We start from the raw sequence: 20,796 nt of genomic DNA, 5'->3' as shown, positions 1-20,796 counted from the left end.
ATATATATATATATAGCTAGAATTAACTGAAAGTCAAGTATTTCTTATATATATATAGCTAGAATTAACTGAAAGTCAAGTATTTCTTATATATATATATATATATATATATATATAATCAAGTATTTCTTATATATATATATATATATATATATAAGAAATACTTGAATATTATATATATATATATATATATATACAAGAAATACTTGACTTTCAGTTAATTCTAGCTATATATATATATATATATATATAACTAGAATTAACTGAAAGTCAAGTATTTCTTATATATATATATATATATATATATATATATATATATATAATCAAGTATTTCTTATATATATATATATATATATAAGAAATACTTGAATATTATATATATATATATATATATATATAATATTCAAGTATTTCTTATATATATATATATATATATATATATATAATATTCAAGTATTTCTTATATATATATATATATATATATAAGAAATACTTGATTATATATATATATATATATATAAGAAATACTTGACTTTCAGTTAATTCTAGCTATATATATATATATATAAGAAATACTTGAATTTCAGTGAATTCTAGCTATAAATATACTCTTCCCCCTTAATCCCCCCATCCCCCGCCCACCTCAAGCCCCCTCCCCCAATCTCCCGAATTTGGAGGTCTCAAGGTTGGCAAGTATGCGATGTGGTCAAAGTTGGACTCGCCACAAAACGCATTAAGATATTCAACACCCCAAATCTGTCACGTTTCACGTGTCAGGTAAACCGCGTCGAATGGGGCCTTCCTCTTGTACTCTTGTTTTGTACAATAAATTGTTAAACTTCCTCATCATCCTTTTTATTTGAACTTTCATTCTTAGGACACGCCCACTTCGTTAATCGCCATGAAAAACAAAACAAAATGTATTTTAGCTCTGCGTGGCGTTCAAGTCCACCCTGGCCATGGTGGTTGTGATCCAGGGCAGGAAGTTCCCCAAGCGGGTGTAGACGCCATATTTGCCGGTGGCGGCGCACTCTTCGCCCCAGCTGATGATGCCGGTCAGGAACCACGTGCCCCTGTAGTGGACCACGAAGGGGCCGCCGCTGTCGCCGCTGCAGGCGTCGATGCTGGCCTTCAGGTATCCTGCACAGAACATGTTGTCTGTGATCACCTGCAGGGGGGCACGCAACATGGATGCTCTTCACCTTTTTTGAAAACACCCTTCTTCTGCTTTTGCTCACCAGCAAACTGACAACACTCTGCTAGCGCCGTGCTAGCGTGACGCTAACACAGTGGCTGCTATCACCTGCTCGCTAGACAGGCTGCAGGACCGGTGACTGACCACCGGGAGCGCCACCTTCCTGAGGAATCGCGAGGGCCTGCCCAGGTACTTTGTGGTCCCCCATCCTGTCACCACACCCCTGTTGTCCTCCTGAACACACACACACACACACACACACACACACACACGTCCGTATAAAACGTTTACCCTTAAGGGCCACACTGAAAAATCCAAACATGCGGGGGCCATTTTGAAATGTTTCATTTTCAAAACCAATATAAATACATAGATTTTTTTTTTAACCTTTAGTGCTCCCCTCAAGTTTGGTCGGGTCTCAGTCATAACAATGTTAAAAATAAGTCTTAATTTTATTGTATTTTTATACAAGGCTTTTAAATCCCTGGATAAACTTCAGGTCTGCCTGTCGATATAAAGTTGTTGTTCTTTTAATGTTTTATGCCCTTTTTGTCAAAAGCCTGTTTTCTGTTGCAAAAATAAAATTCACCCAAAAATGTTTTTAAAGTGGACTATTTGATGTGAAGTAATTGGAACTTTAAATAGGTAAATAATTCATAACGACATTGGTTTTAATTGAGGCCCGAGCAGTGGAGCAAACACAGCAGGCCTATTGATATTGCTCTGTTTATTATTATTATTATTATTATTATTATTATTATTATTATTATTATTATGATGGTTTGGACACCTTTTTGAGACCTTAACATGCACAAAAAGTGCCCTTTTTGTCAAAACCCTGTTTTTTATTTATTTATTGCAAAAACACAAAATATGAAAACATTTCCCCCAAGAAATGTATATTTATATATATATGTATCCATCCATCCATCCATCTTCTTCCGCTTATCCGAGGTCGGGTCGCGGGGGCAGCAGCCTAAGCAGGGAAGCCCAGACTTCCCTCTCCCCAGCCACTTCGTCCAGCTCCTCCCGGTGGATCCCGAGGCGTTCCCAGGCCAGCCGGGAGACATAGTCTTCCCAACGTGTCCTGGGTCTTCCCCGTGGCCTCCTACCGGTCGGACGTGCCCGAAACACCTCCCGAGGGAGGCGTTCGGGTGGCATCCTGACCAGATGCCCGAACCACCTCATCTGGCTCCTCTCGATATGGAGGAGCAGCGGCTTTACTTTGAGCTCCCCCCGGATGGCAGAGCTTCTCACCCTATCTCTAAGGGAGAGCCCCGCCACCCGGCGGAGGAAACTCATTTCGGCTGCTTGTACCCGTGATCTTGTCCTTTCGGTCATGACCCAAAGCTCATGACCATAGGTGAGGATGGGAACGTAGATCGACCGGTAAATCGAGAGCTTTGCCTTCTGGCTCAGCTCCTTCTTTACCACAACGGATCGATACAGCGTCCGCATTACTGAAGATGCCGCACCGATCCGCCTGTCGATCTCACGATCCACTCTTCCCTCACTCGTGAACAAGACTCCGAGGTACTTGAACTCCTCCACTTGGGGCAAGATCTCCTCCCCAACCCGGAGATGGCACTCCACCCTTTTCCGGGCGAGAACCATGGACTCGGATTTGGAGGTGCTGATTCTCATCCCAGTCGCTTCACACTCGGCTGCGAACCGATCCAGTGAGAGCTGAAGATCTTGGCCAGATGAAGCCATCAGGACCACATCATCTGCAAAAAGCAGAGACCTAATCCTGCAGCCACCAAACCAGATACCCTCAACGCCCTGACTGCGCCTAGAAATTCTGTCCATAAAGGTTATGAACAGAATCGGTGACAAAGGGCAGCCCTGGCGGAGTCCAACCCTCACTGGAAACGTGTCCGACTTACTGCCGGCAATGCGGACCAAGCTCTGACACCGATTATACAGGGAGCGAACCGCCACAATAAGACAGTCCGTTACCCCATACTCTCTGAGCACTCCCCACAGGACTTCCCGGGGTACACGGTCGAATGCCTTCTCCAAGTCCACAAAGCACATGTAGACTGGTTGGGCAAACTCCCATGCACCCTCAAGGACCCTGCCGAGAGTATAGAGCTGGTCCACAGTTCCACGACCAGGACGAAAACCACACTGTTCCTCCTGAATCCGAGGTTCGACTATCCGGCGTAGCCTCCTCTCCAGTACACCTGAATAGACCTTACCGGGAAGGCTGAGGAGTGTGATCCCACGATAGTTGGAACACACCCTCCGGTTCCCCTTCTTAAAGAGAGGAACCACCACCCCGGTCTGCCAATCCAGAGGTACCGCCCCCGATGTCCACGCGATGTTGCAGAGTCTTGTCAACCAAGACAGCCCCACAACATCCAGAGCCTTAAGGAACTCCGGGCGGATCTCATCCACCCCCGGGGCCTTGCCACCGAGGAGCTTTTTAACTACCTCGGCAACCTCAGCCCCAGAAATAGGAGAGCCCACCACAGATTCCCCAGGCCCTGCTTCCTCATAGGAAGACGTGCTGGTAGGATTGAGGAGGTCTTCGAAGTATTCTCTCCACCGATCCACAACATCCGCAGTCGAGGTCAACAGAGCACCATCCCCACCATACACGGTGTTGACACTGCACTGCTTCCCCTTCCTGAGGCGGCGGATGGTGGTCCAGAATTGCTTCGAAGCCGTCCGGAAGTCTTTTTCCATGGCCTCACCGAACTCCTCCCATGTCCGAGTTTTTGCGTATAATTATGTATATTTGATGTGAAGTAATTGGATTCCTAAATAGGTCAACAATTCATAAAAACATTGATTGTTATTTTATGAGAAATGACAGTAAAAAAAAAAAAACACTAAAATTATTGGGGACCCAAAAGGGCCCCACTCATAAAAGTGTTAAAAATAAGTCAGATACTATTTTTTTTAATTTAACGCTTAAATCTCTCACTCGATAAACTTCATGTCTTTCTGTTGTTATAGTTTGTTTTTTAAAGGTTTTATGCCCTTTTTGTCTAAAACTCAGTTTTTATGTCAAAAACAAAAAATATGCAATATTTTCCACCAAAATAGATCAAAGTGGAATATTTGATGTGAAATAATTGAAACCCTAAATAGGTCAATAATTTATACTATTGATTTTAATTCATTGTTATTTTTTGAGCAATGACAGTTAAACAAAAACATTTCCATTAACATTCTTGGGGACCCAAAAGGGCCCCACTCATAAAAGTGTTAAAAAATATGTCATATTTTGATTAGATTTTTGTAGACTGAAATCTCTGGATCAACTTCAGGTCTATCTGTCGATATAAAGGTTTTTTTTAATGTTTTTATGCCCTTTTTGTCAAAAGCCTGTTTTCTATTGCAAAAACACAAAAATATGCAAAATATTCCCCCCAAAAAATGTTTAAAGTGTTATATTTGATGTAAAGTTATTGGAACTTTAAATAGGTCAATCAATAACAACATTGATTTTAATTGGGGCCTAAGCAGCGGAGAAAACACTGCACCCTATTGAAATTTGCTCTGTTTATTATTATTATTATTATTCTGCTGGGTTGGACACCTTTTTGAGGCCCTAAAATGCACAAAAAGTCCCCAAATTTTGCAAGCATTTCAGGTATGGCACATTTGTATTTTGGGGGTCTCGAAAACAAAAGTTCAAAATTGGCCCTTTATGATGTGAAGTAATTGGTTAACAAAATAACAACATTGATTTTGAACCATTATTATTTTTTGAGCAATGACAGTTTAAAAAAAAAAGCCTCCATTGCAGCTTTGTGTTATTAGAGTCAACCGCGCAACTTTTTTTCTCGTTACATTTCACCTGTTTGCTTTTTTTATTACATGTATTTATATATATATATATATACCGTATATATATATATATATATCGTATATATATATATATATATATATATATATATATATATATATATATATATATATATATATATATATATATATATATATATATATATATGATAAGCGGTAGAAAATGGATGGATATATATGTATGTATTTATTTAATTTTTAAATAGTGGATTTAGTGATGTGACGTCCTCTCACCTTGAGCAGGTACTTGGACAGGTGGGGGTCGGGCAGGCAGGCGGGGATGGCGGTGGGCCCTCTTATGATAGGCTGGGCCAGGTAGAGCAGAGCGATGTCGCTGTCCAGAGTGAACGCGTGGAAGTGAGGATGGATCAGCACCTGCTGCACCTTGATTGTCTGCTCACCTGGATCGCGACGCTGCTTGTCATAATCACCTGCACGCACAACAAAACCGTCACACCTGGAAGACGTGCACTATGTAGGCTCTAAGAACGTTTCCATTTTTTAAAATTGTAGTACCAGGAAAGGTCATACTGCGAGAATGCAGTCCAAATAAGCTAATGTGTGGCTAATGTAGCCATCACAAAGCTAACCTGTGGCTAACGCAGACAAAATTAACTAACGTAGACTAAATAACGCTAACTTGTGGCTAATGTAAACAAAATTAAACAAACTTGGTTAACGTAGACGAATAAAGCTAACCGGCAAAATGTAGCCATTATAAAACTAACCTGGGCTATCGGCTACCTCCGAGGACAAAGCTACGAACAATGTGAGACCGGGCTTCCTGCTCCGCCGCTCCAAGTCTGTGGAACGCTCTCCCTGACCACCTGAGGGCACCACAGACCGTGGATGCTTTTAAAAAAGGCTAAAAAACCCTTCTTTTTAAAGAAGCCTTTTTCTAAAATATATGCATACTAGTTTTAGCTATTTGGCTGTTCTAGTTTTTATTTATTTTATTTTTTTTATTATCTTTTTATTTTAATACACTGTAGCACTTTGAGGTTGTTTACTCAATAGTGGCAATAGTCAACCACAATATTGCTAGCCTGTGACTAACTTGGACAAAATAAAGTACCCTTGGGCTAACATAGACAAAATACAAACCCCGTTTCCATATGAGTTGGGAAATTGTGTTAGATGTAAATATAAACGGAATACAATGATCTGCAAATCCTTTTCAACCCATATTCAATTGAATGCACTACAAAGACAACATATTTGATGTTCAAACTCATAAACTTTATTTTTTTTTTGCAAATAATAATTAACTTAGAATTTCATGGCTGCAACACGTGCCAAAGTAGTTGGGAAAGGGCATGTTCACCACTGTGTTACATGGCCTTTCCTTTTAACAACACTCAGTAAACGTTTGGGAACTGAGGAGACACATTTTTTAAGCTTCTCGGGTGGAATTCTTTCCAATTCTTGCTTGATGTACAGCTTAAGTTGTTCAACAGTCCGGGGGTCTCCGTTGTGGTATTTTAGGCTTCGTAATGCGCCACACATTTTCGATGGGAGACAGGTCTGGACTACAGGCAGGCCAGTCTAGTACCCGCAATCTTTTACTATGAAGCCACATTGACGTAACACGTGGCTTGGCATTGTCTTGCTGAAATAAGCAGGGGCGTCCATGGTAACATTGCTTGGATGGCAACATATGTTGCTCCAAAACCTGTATGTACCATTCAGCATTAGTAGCGCCTTCACAGATGTGTAAGTTACCCATGTCTTGGGCACTAATACACCCCATACCATCACAGATGCTGGCTTTTCAACTTTGCGCCTATAACAATCCGGATGGTTCTTTTCCTCTTTGGTCCGGAGGACACGACATCCACAGTTTCCAAAAACAATTTGAAATGTGGACTCGTCAGACCACAGAACACTTTTCCACTTTGTATCAGTCCATCTTAGATGAGCTCAGGCCCAGCGAAGCCAACGGCGTTTCTGGGTGTTGTTGATAAACGGTTTTCGCCTTGCATAGGAGAGTTTTAACTTGCACTTACAGATGTAGCGACCAACTGTAGTTACTGACAGTGGGTTTCTGAAGTGTTCCTGAGCCCATGTGGTGATATCCTTTACACACTGATGTCGCTTGTTGATGCAGTACAGCCTGAGGGATCGAAGGTCACGGGCTTAGCTGCTTACGTGCAGTGATTTCCCCAGATTCTCTGAACCCTTTGATGATATTACGGACCGTAGATGGTGAAATCCCTAAATTCCTTGCAATAGCTGGTTGAGAAAGGTTTTTCTTAAACTGTTCAACAATTTGCTCACGCATTTGTTGACAAAGTGGTGACCCTCGCCCCGTCCTTGTTTGTGAATGACTGAGCATTTCATGGAATCTACTTTTATACCCAATCATGGCACCCACCTGTTCCCAATTAGCCTGTTCACCTGTGGGATGTTCCAAAAAAGTGTTTGATGAGCATTCCTCAACTTTATCAGTATTTATTGCCACCTTTCCCAACTTCTTTGTCACGTGTTGTTGGCATCAAATTCTAAAGTTAATGATTAGTTGCAAAAAAAACAAAAGTTTATCAGTTTGAACATCAAATATGTTGTCTTTGTAGCATATTCAACTGAATATGGGTTGAAAATGATTTGCAAATCATTGTATTCCGTTTATATTTACATCTAAGACAGTTTCCCAACTCATATGGAAATGGGGTTTGTAGATTGTGGCTAGCACACAACTAGTAGTGCGCTATCACTAGACTTCAATGCTAACATTAGCTGGCTAGCGTATGGAGAAGACAGGTGAAAGTGTCATGTGACCTATGGTAACATGGTGCGCCTTCTGCTGGAAGCAATGAGCGGCAGAGAGCACCCAGCGGTCAGACACCAGCGTTCCTCCGCAGAAGCCGTAACCATCGGACCTTCGGATCAGAACCTGAACACATCACAAGGGTCAAGTCGGTAGCCGTCCGACAAGGCGGTCCGGGTGTCTCCACACCTGCCAAGGACTCCCGCCGGGCTTCTCCAAAGCTCCTCCCACAATGCGAGGACTCAGCATTTCATCCAGCCCACTGGCTCCGCCCACTTCCTGCAGCTGAGACGCGTTGACCGGCGCCTGGTCGCCATGGCGCGTCCAGTTGAACCGACCGTTGTCGTTGTCCTCCCATGTGACGTTGCCGTCCGCGGTGACGTTGACCCGGTCGACCAGATCCCACAGGGAGCGACCTCGCAGCAGCAACACCTGCTGGCTGCCGCAGGGAAACGGCACTGCGGGAATGGAATCGCACACGTCACGGTGGGAAGTGGTACAGTCCGCCGGTTTGATGTACCTGTCTTGGAGCAGCTGCGTCCGTCCGAGTCCAGCTTGAAGCCGTCAGCGCAGCCGCACTGGACACCGGCGTCCTCCGGCTGGTCCGTGCAGTACTGCCGGCAGCCTCCGTTCCTATAGCGACACAGCGACACCTCTACGCGCACGCGCAGGTGTTAGCGGGCGGAGGCGGGCGGCTGACGGCGGCAGGTTGCCGTGGTTACCTGAGTGACAGGTCTGGCCGTGGAAGCGAGGAGGACAGAGGCACAGGAAGTGTCCTCGCTCCAGAGTGCATATGCCTCCATTGAGACAAGGGTTGGTCCTACATGGATTCAGGTCTAGGGCACACGCACAGCACGTCTGTCATGTGACATGTCAGCAGGGGGAGGGTGGGTCTGTCACTCACTTGTGTATCGGAACCAGAACTCCAGCTGTGGAACATGAGTCAGTATTATTATCATCAGTACTTCACCCGCAGGTTACGGAAATCAGCAAAGGTTGAACAAGGAACCTGGACTCGGATTTTCTTAACCATGTCGACATTTTTGGCCTCATTTTGGGTTTGTTAGCACATTTGGATTGATTGATTGATTGAGACTTTTATTAGTAGATTGCGCAGTACAGTACATATTCCGTACAATTGACCACTAAATGGTAACACCTGTCGGAGGCAGATATTTACATATATCCGAATTTAAGTGTTACTTCTTTTATTTCATAATCATATTACAAAACAGCTAGTGTTTTTCTTCCAATTGTGGTCTTTTGGTTGTCTGCTTAACCTTGAGTGAGGAATGTTAGAAAGAGAGATAATGGGCATGTGTTTTGGCTGGAGAGACATGACTGCCAGGGTGGGAAGAAGAGAGACTTAATAATAATAATAACAATAACTGGGATTTATATAGCGCTTTTCTAAGTACCCAAAGTCGCTTTACATGTAGAACCCATCATTCACACCTGGTGGTGGTAAGCTACTTTCATAGCCACAGCTGCCCTGGGGTAGACTGACGGAAGCGTGGCTGCAATTTGCGCCAACGGCCCCTCCGACCACCACCTATCATTCATCATTCATCATTCAATTCACCGGTGTGAGTGGCACCAGGGGCAAAGGGTGAAGTGTCCTGCCCAAGGACACAACGGCAGCGATTTTTGGATGGTAAGAGGCGGGGAGCGAACCTGCAACCCTCAGGTTTCTGGCACGGTTGCTCTACCCACTACGCCATGCCGCCCCTTAAGAGGGGAGAGGGTTTGTCGGGGGGGGGCAGACCATCTTGGCGGTTCTATGCTAAACTGGTCTCAATGTATATATGCAAAGCTTTGCAAATATATTACAAAATACCTATTCTGTCTCTGGTGGTTCTTCTACTCAGCTTTAAGTGTCGTAAAGAGCTTGGGAGCGAGCGACCAGAAAGTAGGATTCCCTGGGAGGAACAACTGGTCAAACGCAACACACCCCAATAAGTTTTTCAACTTGTTTAAGTCGGGGTCCACTTAAATTGATTCATGGTACAAATATATACTATCAGCATATTACAGTCATCACACAAGTTAATCATCAGAGTATATACATTGAATTATTTACATTATTTACAATCCGGGGGGGTGGGAGGAGGAGGGTTTGGTTGATATCAACACTTCAGTCATCAACAATTGCATCATCAGAGAAATGGACATTGAAACAGTGTAGGACTGATTTGGTAGGATATGTACAGCGATCAGAGAACATAGTGAGATCAGAAAGCATAAGAATAAGTATATACATTTGATTATTTACATTTGGTTATTTACAATCCAAGGAGGTGGGATGTGGTAGGGGGAGGGTGTTAGTTTAGAGTTGAAGTTGTCTGGAGGTGTTTTAATGCGGTTTTGAAGGAGGATAGAGATGCACTTTCTTTTACACCTGTTGGGAGTGCATTCCATATTGATGTGGCATAGAAGGAGAATGAGTTAAGACCTTTGTTACAAATAGAGATAAATGCTTTAAAATGTAATATCGGAAAATATCGGTTTTGGTTTTTTATTATCGGTATCGGTTTTTTTATTTATTGTTTTTTTATTAAATCAACATAAAAAACACAAGATACACTTACAATTAGTGCACCAACCCAAAAAACCTCCCTCCCCCATTTACACTCATTCACACAAAAGGGTTGTTTCTTTCTGTTATTAATATTCTGGTTCTTACATTATATATCAATATATATCAATACAGTCTGCAAGGGATACAGTCCGTAAGCACACATGATTGTGCATGCTGCTGGTCCACTAATAGTACTAACCTTTAACACTTAATTTGACTCATTTTCATTAATTACTAGTTTCTATGTACCGTAACTGTTTTTATATTGTTTTACTTTCTTTTTTATTCAAGAATATGTTTTTAATTTATTTATCTTATCTTATTTTATTTTATAATAATTTTTTTAAAAGTACCTTATCTTCACCATACCTGGTTGTCCAAATTAGGCATAATAATGTGTTAATTCCACGACTGTATGTATCGGTATCGGTTGATATCAGTATCGGTAATTAAAGAGTTGGACAATATCAGAATATCGGCAAAAAGCCATTATCGGACATCCCGAGGTATATATATATATATATATATATATATATATATATATATATATATATATATATATATATATATATATATACAGGTAAAAGCCAGTAAATTAGAATATTTTGAAAAACTTGATTTATTTCAGTAATTGCATTCAAAAGGTGTAACTTGTACATTATATTTATTAATTGCACACAGACTGATGCATTCAAATGTTTATTTCATTTAATTTTGATGATTTGAAGTGGCAACAAATGAAAATCCAAAATTCCGTGTGTCACAAAATTAGAATATTACTTAAGGCTAATACAAAAAAGGGATTTTTAGAAATGTTGGCCAACTGAAAAGTATGAAAATGAAAAATATGAGCATGTACAATACTCAATACTTGGTTGGAGCTCCTTTTGCCTCAATTACTGCGTTAATGCGGCGTGGCATGGAGTCGATGAGTTTCTGGCACTGCTCAGGTGTTATGAGAGCCCAGGTTGCTCTGATAGTGGCCTTCAACTCTTCTGCGTTTTTGGGTCTGGCATTCTGCATCTTCCTTTTCACAATACCCCACAGATTTTCTATGGGGCTAAGGTCAGGGGAGTTGGCGGGCCAATTTAGAACAGAAATACCATGGTCCGTAAACCAGGCACGGGTAGATTTTGCGCTGTGTGCAGGCGCCAAGTCCTGTTGGAACTTGAAATCTCCATCTCCATAGAGCAGGTCAGCAGCAGGAAGCATGAAGTGCTCTAAAACTGACGATGACATGGCACCCCAAACCATCACTGATGGTGGAAACTTTACACTAGACTTCAGGCAACGTGGATCCTGTGCCTCTCCTGTCTTCCTCCAGACTCTGGGACCTCGATTTCCAAAGGAAATGCAAAATTTGCATGGTTGGGTGATGGTTTGGGGTGCCATGTCATCTGCTGGTGTCGGTCCACTCTGTTTCCTGAGATCCAGGGTCAACGCAGCCGTCTACCAGCAAGTTTTAGAGCACTTCATGCTTCCTGCTGCTGACCTGCTCTATGGAGATGGAGATTTCAAGTTCCAACAGGACTTGGCGCCTGCACACAGCGCAAAATCTACCCGTGCCTGGTTTACGGACCATGGTATTTCTGTTCTAAATTGGCCCGCCAACTCCCCTGACCTTAGCCCCATAGAAAATCTGTGGGGTATTGTGAAAAGGAAGATGCAGAATGCCAGACCCAAAAACGCAGAAGAGTTGAAGGCCACTATCAGAGCAACCTGGGCTCTCATAACACCTGAGCAGTGCCAGAAACTCATCGACTCCATGCCACGCCGCATTAACGCAGTAATTGAGGCAAAAGGAGCTCCAACCAAGTATTGAGTATTGGACATGCTCATATTTTTCATTTTCATACTTTTCAGTTGGCCAACATTTCTAAAAATCCCTTTTTTGTATTAGCCTTAAGTAATATTCTAATTTTGTGACACACGGAATTTTGGATTTTCATTTGTTGCCACTTCAAATCATCAAAATTAAATGAAATAAACATTTGAATGCATCAGTCTGTGTGCAATGAATAAATATAATGTACAAGTTACACCTTTTGAATGCAATTACTGAAATAAATCCAGTTTTTCAAAATATTCTAATTTACTGCCTTTTACCTGTGTATATATATATATATATATATATATATATATATATATATATATATATATATATATATAAACCGATACATATATATATATATATATATATATATATATATATATATATATATATATACAGCCTGGCCCCCGGCCAATTTTTTTTTAACCCAATGCGGCCCCCGAGTCAAAAAGTTTGGGGACCCCTGATCTACAGTAATATGACCGGCAATTTATACAGTAACATTCTGGTCGACTAAGCCGCCAGTAATTTACCGTAAAAAAAATGTGTTATATTGTAAAAAATATCGGTTGATATCGGTATCGGTTGATATCGGTATCGGTAATTAAAGAGTTGGACAATATCAGAATATCGGATATCGGCACAAAGTCATTATCGGACATCCCTAGTTAGAACGGAATCTGGGTTTAACGTGGTTTGTGGAGCTCCCCCTGGTGTTGTGGTTATGGCGGTCATTTGGAGGTGTTGAAATCGCCATGTAAAACTGCTAATGCTAATCTTTAGCATGTGTTTGGGAAATCCAATGTAAATTAGCATCAAGCTAGCACAGTTTGAAAAAGGGGAGCCTCACCAGGGCTGTGGATCTTTGGGCACCACACGACTCGATTGGATTCGATTCTCGGGGGTAAAGATTCGATTCAGAATCGATTCTTGATTCAAAATCTATACTTTTTAACAACAGCGGGTGTTGTTAATCGATTCAGAATCGATTCTTGATTCAAAATGTATACTTTTTAACAACATTGGGTGTTGTTAATCGACTAAGATTCGTTACTAATAAAAATCGAAATTCATTTGAAAATAAAAAAATGTTGACAGCCCTGAGCCTTAATGTACTTTTTGGCATGGAAAAGTGTAACATTACATAAAGCAGGGGTGTCCAAACCTTTTCCACCAAAGGCCGCGTAACAAAAAGTCAAAGTACTTCTTTATTTTGTACAAAAAAATGCTAAAAGATATATATTACATATAGACAGATTACATAAATTTTTAAGATAAAACTTAGCATCGGCTTTGTTATAGGTGACAAAGTGTACAGTCATTAGTTATTACAGGGGTGTCCAAAGTGGGGTTAGGGGGCCATTTGCGGACCAAAGCTGAAGTTTTGTTGGCCTGCAACATATTATCCGAAAGTAAACATGTAATAAAAAAAGAGCGAAACGATAGATAGAAGATGAAATTTTAATACTAATACCTAATAATAAAACAATTTGTCACGTATAACACACAGCTGACACCAAGTTGTGATATATAATGACTGTTTGTAGCATTTCTTTTACATATAAAATATACACATACCTTTTGTATTACCCTATTTTTCGGAGTATAAGTCGCTCCGGAGTATAAGTCGCACCTGCCGAAAATGCATAATAAAGAAGGAAAAAAACATATATAAGTCGCACTAGAGCCCGACCAAACTATGGAAAAAACTGTGACTTATAGTCCGAAAAATACAGTAATTTTGCAAAAAAATAAAATTGTACTAAAGTTTCATTACATTATGTCTTTTAACTCTTGATACATTTTTTTTACTATTGGTATTTTGCCCCGACAGTGTGTTACGAGTCAACAAAACTCGAGCTGAGAGCCGCAAATGGCCCCTGGGTCGCACTTTGGACCTAGAGGCAGCAATTCCGCTGCTTGTTTCCCGGCCAAGTCCTTGAGCCGACGCCGAGTTCCCGACCGGACTTGACGTCACGTGCAACGAAAGGTATCGAAATATGGCACAGTTTGATTTTACGTGAAGCGGTAGCCGGTAATACCGACAGACTTCGGGTGGTAGCGTTAACACGGGGGTGTCCAAAGTGCTTCACGGGGCCCCTTTTTGGAATCGGTAATCAAGAGTTGGACAATATCGGAATATCGGCAAAAAAGCCATTATCGGACATCTCTAATTTTGACTTAGTAAATATTGACCTACTAAGACAAAATCATGACTAAGTCAAATTAATGACTTACTGCATGTAAATAAGCGTTTGAAAAAAAGGCATACTTGCCAACCTTGAGAGCTCCGATTTCAGGAGGTGGGGGGGGGGGGGGGCGTGGTCGGGGTGGGTTGGGGCGTGGTTGGGGGCGTGGTTAAGAGGGGGGGAGTATATTGACTGCTAGAATTCACCAAGTCAAGTATTTCATACATATATATATATTAGAGATGCGCGGATAGGCAATTATTTCATCCGCAACCGCATCAGAAAGTCGTCAACCATCCGCAATCCACCCGATCTAACATTTGATCAGAACCGCATCCGCCCGCACCCGCCCGTTGTTATATATCTAATATAGACGATGCAAGGCATTAGTGAGGTTATAAAGCTTTTGCCTGTTAAAGAAAGGAGACTGATCCAATGCAGCACAGACATTCGCGTGCCACGCTGTCACGACCCAGACGCACACCAGTGCGCAATCATATGGGAGCCGCGCTGAGCGCACCTCCAAGCGCGTCTCGCTGCCGGCGACGGCCGGGTATATGGGCCCGACGCTCCAGCGCCATCCATTTTCAGGGCTAGTTGATTCGGCAGGTGGGTTGTTACACACTCCTTAGCGGGTTCCAACTTCCATGGCCACCGTCCTAGCTGCTGTCTATATCAACCAGGGTGAGCCCCACCCCTTTCGTGAGCGCACTGCGCGCGGAGTGACCCCTGTTACGCGCCCCCGGCAACAGGGGTGGCGGGCAGGTAAGCTGCGCGGGCGGAGCGCGCGAAGTGACCCCTGTTACGAGCCCCCGGCCACGGGGGTGGCGGGCAGGTAAGCTGCTTACCTGCTGCGCGTGACGCCGGCCGCGGCGAAGGCGGACGAGGCGGGGTGTCGGTGCAGTGGGCGCGGTGGTGACCCTGGACGTGCGTTGGGCCCTTCTCGCGGATCGCCTCAGCTACGGCTCCCGGTGGGGCCCTCTCGGGGGAAGGGGCCTCGGTCCCGGACCCCGGCGAGGCGTCCCTTCTCCGCTCCGTAAAAGTGTCCATCTCTTTTTTTTTTTTTCTTCTGTTGTGGCATATGCAGCAGGTGCCTGCTCGTTTTTCGTATGTGGGTAACAACATTTAACTATGTATATATATTTCCGAATTGGTTTAACTGCCACCCGCCTGAATCTATTTAAAATCTAATTTTTTTTTATTTCAACAATAAAAAAAAATTGAAATAAAAAAAAATTAGATTTTAAATAGATTCAGGCGGGTGGCAGTTAAACCAATTCGGAAATATATATACATAGTTAAATGTTGTTACCCACATACAAAAAACGAGCAGGCACCTGCGTCACGCGCAGCAGGTAAGCAGCTTACCTGCCCGCCATCCCCGTGGCCGGGGGCTCGTAACAGGGGTCACTCCGCGCGCTCCGCCCGCGCAGCTTACCTGCCCGCCACCCCTGTTGCCGGGGGAGCGTAACAGGGGTCACTCCGCGCGCAGTGCGCTCACGAAAGGGGTGGGGCTCACCCTGGTTGATATAGACAGCAGCTAGGACAGTGGCCATGGAAGTTGGAACCCGCTAAGGAGTGTGTAACAACCCACCTGCCGAATCAACTAGCCCTGAAAATGGATGGCGCTGGAGCGTCGGGCCCATATACCCGGCCGTCGCCGGCAGCGAGACGCGCTTGGAGGTGCGCTCAGCGCGGCTCCCATATGATTGCGCACTGGTGTGCGTCTGGGTCGTGACAGCGTGGCACGCGAATGTCTATGCTGCATTGGATCATTCTCCTTTCTTTAACAGGCAAAAGCTTTATAACCTCACTAATGCCTTGCATCGTCTATATTAGATATATAACAACGGGCGGGTGCAGGCGGATGCGGTTCTGATCAAATGTTAGATCGGGTGGATTGCGGATGGTTGACGACTTTCTGATGCGGTTGCGGATGAAATAATTGCCTATCCGCGCATCTCTAATATACATACATATATCTACATCCTGAAAATATGCAAACAAAACTGTGTTTGGATAATTGATACTTCAAACTTGCATAAATAAATATTAAGGAATATAACATAACTTGGCTTCGGAGAGCTTCAAAATGTAATGAATAAAATGCTAAAGTTGTTGATAAACAAGCAATTGTTTTAATAATTAAATATGGTCATTTTAAATGAATTATTATGATAATATAAAATTAATTATTTCAAATATGTTTATTTTAATTCTATGGCTGGATGTAATAAGGAGTCAGAAAAAATACAAAAAAAATACAATTAATTTTTATGTTTTTAGCAAAATATAGTAAAAATGTATTTTTTTTTAAAAAAAATTTTAATTAATAAATATATTTATTTTTAGGTAAGATAAACATAATATTACAATTTGTCTCTAGTCTGGATGATTTAGTTCTTGTCACCTTGTTGTCCTCCCTTCGTGAAAAAAGGCTGTCCTCACTAAGGTCCGCATTGAGCTGGAGGGGGCGTGGCCTCCAGCTCCGGTTGAAAATCGGGAGATTTTCAGGAGAATGTTTGTCCCGGGAGGTTTTCAGGAGAGGCGCTGAATTTCGGGAGTCTCCCGGAAAATTCGGGAGGGTTGGCAAGTATGAAAAAAGAGTTAAAAGTGGGGCCACGTGCTGACATATGCTCAGCTCATCATGCTTGATTTATTACAGCATTTGGGAAGCCTTGTAGTTTTTATCAACATGTGATAGCAGGGACCCTGCCATTCAAAACTAGGCTGCTGCATTACTAATGATTAATGTAGCATCAAGGGTTGGAATTGGGGGTTAAATCACCAAAAATGATTCTGTTTGCGGCCCTCAGTGGGAAAAAAAATGGTAAACAGGAAACTCAGACATTTCATCTCACCGTCTTTTCCTGAGACTGGAAGATTTCGGCCGCTTCCTCCTGTGAGCAGTTCTCCTCGTAGCATTCCCTCTCCAAGTCGCCAGGAAAGATCTCCTCCAGCGTGTTGGAGTTGCCCCGTCGCCTCCTGGTGGACGTGTGCAGGATCTGCCCGGCTGCGCTGCGCTGCAGGAAGACTGTGAGCAGCGAGCGTTAGTGTTAGCGGCCTGCTGGGGCGCCCACCGGAGGGGGCCTCACCTGTGCTCTCTGCTACGGTGGCGCACAGGATCAGCGTGGTCACAATGGCGAGGGACGGCAACATGTCTGAAGGCAAAGAGACTTTAACCGATGAGAGCGTTGTGGTGACGAGTTCGGCTAAAAACGTGACACTAAGCTAGCCTGATCGCGTCAGATTGTAACAGAACAATCATCTCAAGGCTAATCGATGAAAGCGGACTTGAGCAAACGTCCTCAACGGCACGAGGACGGTCCTACCTGATGCGTCTCCGACGGCGACGGCTGACGTTTGTCCGGAGTTAAAATGGCGCATGAGTTGATGGTTAACAAGAGTTCAAACATTGTTACGACACCGCCGTGTTCGTCAATAACAGTCGCTCTCAGTTCAATGACGGGGCATTGAATAAATCAATATCAGTAATATACAACGCCTGGCAAATCACGGCACAATAAAACCAAATTACAGGCACAGGTGTCAAACTCAAGGCCCGGGGGCCGGACCTGGCCCGCCACATCATTTTATATGCCTATAGATCAATAAAGTACCTCTACATTTCTTACTAAATGTATTCCATACTTGCCAACCCTCCCGAATTTTCCGGGAGACTCCCGAAATTCAGCGCTTCTCCCGAAAAACTCCCGGGACAAATATTCTCCCGAAAATCTCCCGATTTTCAGCCGGAGCTGGAAGCCACACCCCCTCCAGCTCCATGCGGACCTGAGTGAGGACAGCCTTTTTTCATGACGGGAGGACAACAGGGTGACAAGAAATAAATCATCCAGACTAGACATAAATTGTATTATTATGTTTATTTTACCTAAAAATAAATATATTTATTAATAAAAAATAAATAAAAAATAAATAAATTTTTACTATATTTTGCTAAAAACATCAAAATTAATTGTATTTTTATTTGTATTTTTTCGTGACTCCTTACATCCAGCCATAGAATTATACATTAAAATAAACATATTTGAAACAATTGATTTTAAATTATCATAATAATTCATTTAAAATGAGCATATTTAATTATTAAAATAATTGCTTGTTTATCAACAACTTTAGCATTTTATTCATTACATTTTGAAACTCTCAGAAGCCAAATTATGTTATATTCCTTAATATTTATTTATGCAAGTTTGAAGTATCAATTATCTAAACACAGTTTTGTTTGCATATTTTCAGGATGTATATATATATATATATATATATATATATATATATATATATATATATATATATATATATATATATATATATATATATATAATATGTATGAAATACTTGACTTGGTGAATTCTAGCTGTCAATATACTCCTCCCCTCTTAGCCACGCCCCCAACCACACCCCGCCCCACCCTGACCACGCCCCCACCCCCCACCTCCTGAAATCGGAGGTCTCAAGGCTGGCAAGTATGATGTATTCTTTCCATTTTGACAGAAAAAACATATATGTACCGTATTTTTCGGACTAAAAGGCGCACTTAAAATTAGCGATGTCCAATAATGGCTTTTTTGCCGATATCTGATATTCCGGTATTGTCCAACTCTTAACTACCGATTCCGATATCAACCGATACCGATATATACAGTCGTGGAATTAACACATCCTTATGCCTAATTTTCAGTTGAGGCACGTCACTGCGTTGTGCCTCACCATGGATTGCTGACTCGGCTAACTGCTGGCCTGCTGTGCAGTGAGACCGTATTGCTATATGAATTATATTATACATTTCCATAGTTTAGTTAGCTGAGGTATATAATGTACAGTGTATTTTGTCAACAACTGTATGTGTGTAACGTATTTCTTGTGCTGAGCGATCATAAAACGGCTGCAAAAGACGCACTGGCTGAGGCTCCAGTAATCCCGCCTCCTGCACCCCCGCCGTAGAATGCACCCCCTGACGGGAGTGTTATATCAACTAAAGCCCACACTTAAACTTTCCACGTGCAAGATTGAATCTATTTAAAAAAGTTATTTCATAAGAAGCCAAAAAGTGCAAAAACAATAATGTTCGTGTTGGAGGAGTTGTGAATGACTGCAGGGCCACAACATTAGGTACACCTGCAGACTGCAGGTGTACCTAATTCACAACTCCTCCAACACGAACATTATTGTTTTTGCACTTTTTGGCTTCTTATTAAATAACTTTTGTAACCTATTTTTATGGGCTTTCCTCTTTGTGATGTTAAGTTCCTGTTATGCGCTGTTATACAGTATATGCCTTGAGCTCTTATTTTGAAGGCGCTAAGGCGGAAGTGATGACACGTTGGAGTGGAGCGGAGGTTTTTGAAAGAAAGTAAATAAAGTGGTCCTCGTGTAAACTGGAGCCTCCGTGTTTGTTATTTTGTAGTTTCATACAGTATAGGCGACATTTATAAACCCTCGGTTACACTTTTTTAAATAGATTCAATCTTGCACGTGGAAAGTTTAAGTGAGGGCTTTAGTTGATATAACACTCCCGTCAGGGGGTGCATTAATCCAGCACAACAGCGGCGAATGGACTTCATTTATAAGTAAAGGTAAGACCATAATAACGTTTTTTTTTATTAAATGTGTTTTTCTGTGTGCTACAGTTTGTATGTGTAAAGTTAAAGTTAAGTTAAAGTACCAATGATTGTCACACACACACTAGGTGTAATGAAATTTGTCCTCTGCATTTGACCCATCCTTTGATCACCCCCTGGGAGGTGAGGGGAGCAGTGGGCAGCAGCTGCGCCGCGCCCGGGAATAATTTTTGGTGATTTAACCCCCAATTCCAACCCTTGATGCTGAGTGCCAAGCAGGGAAGAATGCTGGTATGAGCTTTTAAACATAACCCGTTAACTGCTGCCAATCAAATGGTGAATAAGATACTCTTTAGGGTTCATATGTTTTTAAATCTGACTGTGATGAAGTCAGTGCCTCACCAGCCATCAACCTCACCGCACGTCACTGCAACTTGCACTGAGCCTAGTCTATAAAATCCGCTACACCTCCCTGATACCGAAGTACATGTCAAACTACTTCCTTAACGTAAATGACCGCCATAACCACAACACCAGGGGGAGCTCCACTAACCACGTTAAACCCAGATTCCGATCTAACAAAGGTCTTAACTCATTCTCTTTCTATGCCACATCAATATGGAATGCACTCCCAACAGGTGTAAAAGAAAGGGCATCTCTATCCTCCTTCAAAACCGCAATAAAAGTACACCTCCAGGCAACTACAACCCTAAACTAACACCCTCCCCGGATTGTAAATAATCAAATGTAAATAATCAAATGTAGATACTTTTTCTTATGCTTTCTGATCTCTCTCTCTCTCTCTTTATGTCCAATAATTGCTGTACATATCCTA

The 20,796-nt window shown here is 42.3% G+C and overlaps 1 protein-coding gene across 4 annotated transcripts; it reads right to left on the bottom strand.

Annotated features, from left to right (window-relative positions):
* Positions 1-839: 839 nt before the first annotated feature.
* Positions 840-17,751, bottom strand: LOC133614189 (coagulation factor IX). 4 transcript variants are annotated; one of them, XM_061972022.1, is made up of 11 exons: positions 17,712-17,751; positions 17,475-17,540; positions 17,241-17,413; positions 8,686-8,710; positions 8,504-8,617; positions 8,302-8,436; positions 7,971-8,239; positions 7,793-7,907; positions 5,249-5,445; positions 1,304-1,429; positions 840-1,168 (listed from the first exon to the last, which is right to left on the bottom strand). In XM_061972022.1, exons 2-11 carry the CDS (start codon positions 17,536-17,538, stop codon positions 926-928), a joined length of 1,461 nt encoding a protein of 486 aa, XP_061828006.1. In that variant the 5' UTR covers positions 17,539-17,540; positions 17,712-17,751; the 3' UTR covers positions 840-925. The 4 variants fall into 4 exon arrangements, 3 of the variants coding, with proteins under 3 accessions (XP_061828006.1, XP_061828007.1, XP_061828008.1); XR_009816541.2 differs by having other exon boundaries at positions 995-1,140; positions 1,203-1,429; XM_061972023.2 differs by having other exon boundaries at positions 1,032-1,168; positions 1,239-1,429.
* Positions 17,752-20,796: the final 3,045 nt, after the last annotated feature.

Source organism: Nerophis lumbriciformis, linkage group LG17 (assembly GCF_033978685.3).
Source record: "Nerophis lumbriciformis linkage group LG17, RoL_Nlum_v2.1, whole genome shotgun sequence".
NCBI classification, from domain to species: Eukaryota; Metazoa; Chordata; class Actinopteri; order Syngnathiformes; family Syngnathidae; genus Nerophis; species Nerophis lumbriciformis.
The sequence above is the reverse complement of the archived record's forward strand: the minus strand, read 5'-3'. Positions and strand labels throughout refer to the sequence as shown.